Here is a 9,424-nt window from a genome sequence, read left to right on the forward strand (position 1 = left end):
TTGGGGTAGAAATATTTCTTCATATCCTTTCGGAATACTGACTTCATTTAAATTTTTACTTAATATACATATTTTTTTTAAACGATGTTACAAGCATAATTTTCTCAACAAAAGCGCATCCGAAAGTGATGTATTCATTTAATTAATTTTCGACTACCTTATCATATGTTTCTTTACAATCAAACTCATCTTTTAATAGTACTAATGTCATCTTCTTGTATTTTATAACTCTCGTACAATAATTAAAAAAACAAACTAAATTATTTAAACAACACTAAAATTACATTCACCATTTAAATTGTATAAAATTAACATCAATATATATATAGTATATATCTAATAACATATACATCTTTTATTATATGTATATATATTGTTATAAGATGTTTATATATGTGTCAGTGTGCTTGTCAGATTTTAATATTAGTCTTTTTTTTTTCCTTTTCAATTTTTTATACTAGTTTTGTGAAATTTCAATATTTTGCACATTTTTTTGAAAGTTTATTTACTAAATGTTATAATTCAAAATATAATTTTAAATGAAATGCCTCTTACCTTTATAATATATAAAAATTGAAATACACAATTTGAATTTAGTAAAAATATTATTACTTTACTGGGATTTAGAAGACATTTCACCTACTGCATCCACAACTCTGAAAATGTAGAGGAAAAAAAATGTTTTTTCTTGATGTAAAAAAAAGAAAGAGAGGGACTAACTTTTAGTGTCATTAGGTACACTTTTAAATTTTCTCTCGAAATCAATCATTTTTTGACTTACAGAAAGGGTCACAAAATATTAAGTCACGAGTTCCAAAAGTTGATAGTCTGCTTTTAAAAATAAAACAGAAAAAAAATCTAATAATTGAAAATTAGGGGTCAATTTGAAATAAATGATGTATAGGGAAACCTCCTGAACGCGACTACTCTACGTTCCATAGTAATAATGGTCGTTAATGGAGGTTAGTCGTTTTTAAAGGTTACCACAATCGACTTCAAAATGTTATCAAATGTACTTGATTTTTTGTTAACGATTTTAATTTTAGTCAGTGCCATTCTCTTGGTATAGAAATGCCACTTGTGTTGGCGTCATGAAAACCGGATCAAGGAATAAAATTTAGAGTCAATAAAAATGATCCCTATTGACATAATTATGTTTAAAATCGAAGTTACCAATTATGAATGATAGAACTATTTTAATTAAATAAGCAATCATTGATAGCATCGTCTTTAGTGCACCCTGACTGCAACAAGAGATTGTAGATCTCCAACAGAGATCGACAAGAAGAGCTTTATAAATAAGAGCTTCACACAAATATATCGATTACATTTTAATCTACTTATTTGTTTTAATATTTTTTCGTGTTTCCTTATTTGACCTGTTTTGCATTTGGTGTAAAGGTCTGCTAGGGCACTGGTAGAGGTTTTGATGGTCTCTTTTAAAGGTTTTCTTCAACACAAAGTGTATGGAAAAAATTTCCCAAAAGTGGGCGTATATACAGGAGGTCACTAATAGAGGTGGTCTTCCCTGGAGGTTTCACTGTATTAGGTTTACTTTATGAATTTAAGTACATAAATGAAAAGCAGGTGTTAGTAAATATTGAAAAAAAAAGAAGACAAATTAAGAAAGTACTTTTATTTTAAAACATATTATTTGCTGAGTTTCTTCTTATGTTTCTTTTTCATGTGCTTCAGATTCCTTTGGTACTGTTTTTTTTCTCTTTTAGCTTTCAGCTTATCACTTTTTTTTTGAAGTTTCTTCACTTCAAATTGAATATTGCTCTTTTGTAATACTTTTGCTCGTTTTGTTTTCATCTCTTTAATCATTTTTCGTAACCTTTAAATAAACATAAAAAAAAGTCATTGTCATAAAAGATATTACAAAATACATAAAATGGGTATATATATATATTTATGAATGAATGTAAAACGTATATATATATATTTGCATATACAGCTATATACAATACCCTACAGAAAAATAGCAAGTATGACCTAATCTTTCTGAAATCAAATAAATAAATCAATAAACAAATTAAATAACTATATAGAAAAAATAAAAGTAAAGAAAAAGAGGCATGAAAATTTTGAACAGATAAAGCATGACTGACTTTTCTGAACTCACAACGAAAATTATGATTAGCGAATGATCTCTAGGTTCAAAGATTGTGGTACAAATCTTAAAATACAGCAGTGTACTTAATGCCAACGTTATTGACTTTAAAACGACAGAAACAAAAGAGAGAGATTGACACGCTAGGCTAGTTTGCATTGCAATTTCAATGTAATGAAACACTTTCTTAAACAGATTTTCAAATCATTGAAAAGGGGACCAAAACATTAAAAAGAGGAGTAAAACAGACTTTGGAGAAGAAAAAAAAAAGTTAATTTGGTCATTAGGTGTTTTTTTCAACATATCCATAATTTAATTCAAAATAAATTCTTAACTAATAAATTTTGAAATTAAATAATATTACAAAATGTAGAAATAAATAAATTTTATTTTTTAATGATATAAAACAGTTGTACTAATATTTACTTCTCAATTTCTTCTTGAGTTTTGCCTGCAGCAAGAGGAAGAAAGGTCGAAGGAGAATTGTCTACTTCACTGATGGTCACTGTATGGTCAGGTAAATCATAGGTTACAGGTTCAACAAGATGTTCCACTTCTGCAAGAAACAAAGTGATAATTCAATATCTTCAAATGAAAGAAAATCAACATTCACTTCTTATTTAGGATATTAATTTTCAAACAAGCTAAAAAATGTGTAACATATTATTCCATTTATGGAAAATTTAATTATTCTCCCCCCCCTTTTTTTAATTATAATTCAATACTTTTAAAGAAATAAGCAAGATAACATTAAAAGCAAATAAAAAAAAATTAAAAATGACTACTATTTATTATTTTAAATTACTCAAATTCTATTCTCAAAATATTTTGCGGAATACAAAATTACCCTTAGTTTAAATTATGAAACAATTTCAAACTTCATATAGCTTTTTCTTTTATTAATAATAAAAATTAAGGAAAAGCTTTGAATTGATAGAAATTATTAGTTTCATTCTATCTTGTAGCTACTAAAAAATTTAGTGCTTTTCAAATCATCCACATTGTGATCTAACAGTTTTCGAATATTGATCATTTTAAAGATTAGTTTTGCAGTTAGGAAAACAAAAATTTCTTAAGATTATTAAAAAAGAGTATTTGAGAGTAACTGAGCACCATAAAAAGATATTTAATATTGAAGCCTATTATTTGGTCAGGACTTTCAATCATTTCGGTTATAAAAGTTCGATTATATGGCAAATAATACTTCTTCCAGTTTTAAGATAAGCATTACATATGAAAATGTATATGGGTACAAACACACATAAAGTATTAAGAAATGAAAGTGAATCCTAAACAGTGTTCATTGACTTGGTTACAGTTAATTATGAGTGTTAAAGTTAAATAAAGTTGTAAATAAATCTAATGATAAGTTACATATCATTTGAATTTAGTAAATTCAACTTTTTCCTCTCTGGAGCACCTAATTTATGGCAGCTAATGAGAGGCCAGGGCTAAATACAACTTACAACATGCCATAAGCAATTATAAATTAACTTACAAAGAGTTTTTGACAATAATTAAACACACAGCTATTTTATACTTTTGTCCATTGACTCCATTTATTTCTGACTTAAAAACCCTTGGACATGTTTTTCGCCTATGCGATTATAAGGCTATGTCTAACAAATTTGGAAAACAATAAGCTAAATTTACAGTCACACTGACTACCAAATTGGTGCAAATTATTTGAAAATGGAGAAATATTTACATCAGTATATTACAAGAATAGAGTAAAGAGAGAATCAAGAAATAAAAACATTAAATTCAGAAGTCTGGTTTTGGTTAAAGATGGCAATCTTCCCATGCATGGTTGGATAATTATAAGAATAGTAAATGCACTTTTAAGTAAAAATAACAATGCATGCATTGTTAAGGTTCAAACTAAAAAAAAAGTTCTTACGAAAGATTTGTTACAGTGGAAAGTCACGTATCCGGACTCGGTGGGAGCTCCGGAAGTTCGGGTAATACATTTTTCCGTATAATAGACCCCAAGGTAAACAAAGCTTAAACGACCTAATAAATGATCTGAATTTAAGAAGCAAAAAATAAATAAACATTATTTTTCGAGCAATAATGTTTTAGTGTTAGAATGATATCTAATCAACCGAAAACAGAATATTAGAAAAAAAATAATTATTGCTTAAAATATAGAAAACAAATTTTTTTTGACAGTTATGAAAATATTAATTATTCTCTCCCCCCATTTTGAACTAGAAATATTCAAGCAAGAAGGGTAAATTCCAGTCATTTATTAAGGGGGTAGATGAAGGAGAAAAATTCATTTCCTCTTCATTTGTCATTCAAGTTGAGGGCGGGGAAGTGACAATATTTTCTCTCCCATCATTGGCTATCAATCAAGCATAAAGGGGTGGCATGCTGATTGGGTACTCTCTATTTTTTCTTGTGTGACTGAAAGTGACCCCCCCCTCTACATTAACCTTTGCTGTGTTTACCCTTTTTCACAGTATTTCTTCCTTCCCTAACACTCTTATAAAAAGGTTCCAGGAAATGCATCTTTTACTAGCCAGCTGCATAGGAGAGGAGGGAGGGAATCAGTTGTGCTCTTTTGAAAACAAAACTCCCTCCTTTCCTGCATTCCAGAGGAGGAGAGTCACTAGACAGTCTTGGTAGATCTTCTCTTCCCCTGTCTGTTGATTTATGGGTTCAATGCATAAATCACTAGAAGTTAGAAAAGGAGAAAACATGTCAAAAAACCTTTTTTTTTTAAATTATTTTTTTCAAAGAGAGGGGAAGATGAAGAGATGCTTGTTTATTTTGATTGTTAAAAAGTGTCTGGGAAATCGACTCTTCCGGAAAAGGGACGCCCGGATATGGGACGTTACACTGTATAAAAATAGCAGTAATGATATTGGAAGATTAGTTTATAACAAACTTTGAAATTGTTACTTAAGTTATAAAAAATGGATAGCTTCAAAAATAGTTTTACCTGGGACAGTTCTTTGTGTCTTAATTGCTTCTTCAAATGCTTCCTTTTGCTACACAAAGAATAAAAATAAGTAATTCAGTTAATATGTTAGCATGGTAAAAAATACAAATAGGAGCAACTGAATAAACAATCCTTTTCCCCCCAATAGAATAAAAGCTAAATGAGAAATATTTGCTCTGTAGCAGTGGCAATATTGCCAAAAACTAGTTTACTTATTTATTAGAAAGAAAAAACAAAGTCTAACCTATATGGGTTTTTTCCAAAACCAGATGAAATTGAGTTAATATTAAATAAATGAAACAGATATCTAAATTGAAAGTGACATTCTTAAATCATGAGGATACATTAGACAGTGAAATCATAAGTTTTTCACATCAAGAAAGAGATATCAATGCCCCTTGATGCCCAATTTTTTTTCTTTTAAAACATGATGCTTAGGCAACATTTTGTTTTGTTTAAAAAATTAGCAAAATAAAACAATATTAAATCTATTTAAACTTAAAAAAATAAATAAATTACACACCAATAAATTTTTTTCTTATTATTGATATAATTGCTACAATATACAGAGCTCATTATAGGCAGGGTAAACAGGGCGCAGCACCCTGCTGCTCTTTTAGTCAAAAGAATCCACCTTGTTGCCCCCCCTGAAGTAAATTAGTGCCCTGATATAATAGACTCCATAACCTTTTTGCCCTTTCTTTCCTCAACCTTTCTTTGTTTTTTCCCCAAACTCTACCATGGATTTCTTAAACTTTTGCTACTTTCAACTTTTTTTATTTAGTTTGTCATTGCTGTCAATACATAGGAATACATTTATATGGGAAAGGAAAAATAACCATCACACCCCTTGTTGAACTTGTCATTGAAAGTTTGCAGTTACTTTCACTACCGTTAAATCATAATTATTAATCATTTTAATTATTAAATCATAAGTACAGAAACTTAAAAACATACATTTATTATTTTATTAATATATGCATGCATTTTAAATAAATTACTAAGCTACTAAATAAATTACTACCCATTAACTCAATATATATGTTAATTTATTAATAAAAATTAGTAATTAATATGATTACTTTGCTACTTTTAGTAAAGTAAAAAAAAAAATTCTTTTACTAATTGACAATGTTTTTTAATACTAGAACGTGTAAAACCCATAGAAGGAAATTATTGCCTTTTTAGAATAATAATGCCCTATTTTTAAATTTTTGCACCCTGCCCTTTTTTTGTGCCTAGAATGAGCTCTGCATATTGGCTACATTAGAGCAATGTGGCGAACAGTAAAAGGTTTAGGCCATGTTGCCTTTTTGGAAGGATGGCTGTTGATGTGGTGGTATATGTGAACTTGAATTAGGATAGAATTTGGTTTCGCACTGACTACAGATGAATTTTTTTCTCTTAGTTTTAGAATTACAACATCTTTTAGTTCCCATGCTATTACCGTTAATGTAGGATCCAGCCAATACACATTCCTACTAAAATTTGCTGTTCTTTACATTGCTGTAATGAAATATGACACTTTTATTTGTTATTGTTGTTGGCTGCTGAAAAGTTACAACATTTTTTATTATATATATAAAATCCTTAATCTTGTATAGAATTCAAATATTATGATTGCTGGTTCATGTCCCCATGTTTAACTTACTCTGTCTGTCTCTCCCTATATACATTATATAGTGTATTCATTTAGAAATAATTATATTGATAAACAGAAATTACTAAATAAATATCAAGATATAATCAAAGAAATGAAAATATAATTAAAAACTTTACTTAAGAAAACTAGTTAAAACTTTATTGGTTACTAGCCTCAAATGTAATTAAATATCTTATTTTAATGAGAATAAAATTTCATAAAAATTATAAGTAAACTATTTGTCAAAACAAATCAGTGAGACATAAAGTTGAACCACTTACATTATGTTTTATTTTTTTCATTTCTTCTTTTAACTTCTTATCAAGATTTAGTTTAGCTTTTACTTTACGAGCCAAATTTCTTTTTCGAGATCCAGTGAGAAATTCTCTGAAATTAAAAATGATAACATTTTAATTGAAATATTCGGTAAAAGATATATTTTTTTTTGTAAAAAAAAAAAAAAAATAGACATTATTATTAATTTAAAGTTACCTGTTGGGCACGTGCGAACCTAAGTTACAGAGACAAGCAATATTACCTGTGACACACTGCCATAGTAGGCACAATTCACAGATCACATAACAGTTGAGAACACACAGAGAAGCACATCCATGCCCTAAGTGGGATTCAAACTTGCAATTATTGGCTTCGTAGTCAGGCATGCTGACCACTAGGTCACCTGGCCATTTAAACACAATAAATATAACAATATGCTAAAAGGTGAGCTCTGATGGCTCAGGGGATAAGAGCATTCACCTTATCAATGAGGTGAACTAGGTTCGAATCCCAGCGACGGCTGGTCGATACCAATGATGGATCATGGGTTAGAGTCCCCTTGCCGTAAGGCTAACCATGGGAGGTTCTCCCGGTCTTCCTCTCCATGTTACATAAATGTGGGTTAGTTTGATCAAAAAATTTTCCACAAAGGCAAATTTCTCCCAATACTTGATCCAAGAGTTTCCTTATCAGCTGGATTGGGTTAAAAATTGCAAGGCTACGAAGTTGAACATTAGTAGTCGTAAACACAAAAAAATGGGTCGGCTGATCAACAACAGTTATAAAATAAAATAAAACATGTCTTATATATGCCAATATGTTAATGTGAATAATGCTTGATAACTCAGATAATATTGAAACATATAAAGAACATAATTTACGCTTGCAAATAGAACAGATTTATTTATAAACGACGAGAATAAAAAGAATATAGTAACTTCCATTTCCACATGAACTTATATATAATTCAATAAGGAAACAAAAATCATCTAAGAGCTAACGTAAGGAACTTCTAGAACATTCCAGAAAAATAAATAAAATCTTAAAATTACTTATATACGCATTTAAATGCTTCTGAGGTCTTGGTAAAAATTGGGAGAACTCGGAGGATGGAATTGGACCTACGACTTGCCATGTGCATGCCTTTAGTCACTTAAGATGAGAATAACTCTTTTAAATTGACAAAGTGAAAATATTCTTTTTAAAAATGAATTATCAGCATGTGCTATTAAATGTTTTTATGTTGAAATTATTGCAAAGATTTCTGCCTCGTGATCTAGAGCAGAATAATTACCAAGTTTTAATTTCCAGTCAATTAAATAAAACATCACAAAGGGGAGCCAACTTGAAGGGTGAGTAACTCATAGTTACCCTAAAGCAAACCACTACATATTTATTTTCTTTTTAAATTTCTAAGTTTCAAGCCAATTTAGTACCTTGGTGGTTGTAGTTGGTGCAAAAGATCTCAATAGGGAAATATTTCTAAATTATGCAATAATGCTATTAGTTACCTAATAATAACAACTTTTCCGTATCATGATCTGTCATGCCAACTACAATCACCAAGGTGCCAAATAGATATTAAACTTGCATTTAAAAAAAAACACGCATATTCTTGCCCGGAGGTGGCTGCGAGTTATATCTTTTGAGTTGGTCCCTTCGTGTAAATTTCTTTTGAGCACTACCCGGAAATAGTCAAGACTTGGCGATTATTCTGTCACAGATCATAATACGGATATCTCCCTATAATAGCAGTCTCATAACTAAAAAAATTATTTTTTATAGAAACAAATAATTCAACTTAGAAACAAAATTATTTTAAAGGTACTTTTAAAGTAAAAAGTGCTACAGAAAGTAAATAAATGGCCAGCAATAAATTTACTTTAGTGACCAGATAAGTTTCACAGACTTGCCCTTTACCAGTTAGAGCCAAAATTTGAAAAAAATTTTTTGGCACAGTTACAGAAGTTTTAAAGTGGTTATTTTCCACTGGGTCATCCATGCTTTGAATTAGTAAGTCAGGAAACACGTTATCTTTCCAACTACATAGCAGTGTTTAAATATCTTATTGTAAAACAGAACTTTATGTAGAATAACAAATTTCTTTTCAAAGTTATTATCAGTGGTTAATAAATGATTTGATAATTAAATAATTGTTGGAATAGGCAGGGTATAATCTGAATTATTAACTTACGCTCGTTCAATTTCATCAAATATTAGATGAACTTTTTTTCTTTTCTCTCCTTTATTTTTCTTCATAATAATAAAGCTAAAGATAGTTTACGTACAATTGAAGTAGGTACCCACAAATTCAGATATATTTTTAGTCGCACAAGTACGATCTTCTTGAGTTTGTTTACATTTATAAGAAAAATTTCCGGCGGTTTATTTCTGCTGGTCTGTGCACGTCGAGTGCACATAATCGTCGAGGGAAAAGTAGAATCTG

At 29.4% G+C, this 9,424-nt stretch overlaps 1 protein-coding gene across 1 annotated transcript; it reads right to left on the reverse strand.

Annotated features, from left to right (window-relative positions):
• Positions 1 to 1,621: 1,621 nt before the first annotated feature.
• On the reverse strand, positions 1,622 to 9,402 carry vito (nucleolar protein viriato). Its single transcript, XM_016059799.3, has 5 exons — positions 9,173 to 9,402; positions 6,984 to 7,089; positions 5,061 to 5,109; positions 2,540 to 2,669; positions 1,622 to 1,837 (listed from the first exon to the last, which is right to left on the reverse strand). The coding sequence occupies exons 1-5, from the start codon at positions 9,235 to 9,237 to the stop codon at positions 1,651 to 1,653; spliced, it is 537 nt and encodes a 178-aa protein (XP_015915285.2). The 5' UTR covers positions 9,238 to 9,402; the 3' UTR covers positions 1,622 to 1,650.
• Positions 9,403 to 9,424: the final 22 nt, after the last annotated feature.

The sequence above is a fragment of the Parasteatoda tepidariorum genome, chromosome 8 (assembly GCF_982258835.1).
Source record: "Parasteatoda tepidariorum strain Cologne lab strain chromosome 8, Ptep-v5.0, whole genome shotgun sequence".
NCBI classification, from domain to species: domain Eukaryota; kingdom Metazoa; phylum Arthropoda; class Arachnida; order Araneae; family Theridiidae; genus Parasteatoda; species Parasteatoda tepidariorum.

Excerpts from the sequence above, each read along its gene's own strand:
- vito (XM_016059799.3), bottom strand. The coding sequence starts at position 9,237 with ATGAAGAAAAATAAAGGAGAGAAAAGAAAAAAAGTTCATCTAATATTT. Across the intron at positions 5,110-6,983 it reads TGAAAAAAATAAAACATAAT|CAAAAGGAAGCATTTGAAGA; the intron begins GTAAGTGGTTCA and ends TTCTTTGTGTAG. Across the intron at positions 2,670-5,060 it reads GACACAAAGAACTGTCCCAG|AAGTGGAACATCTTGTTGAA; the intron begins GTAAAACTATTT and ends TGTTTCTTGCAG.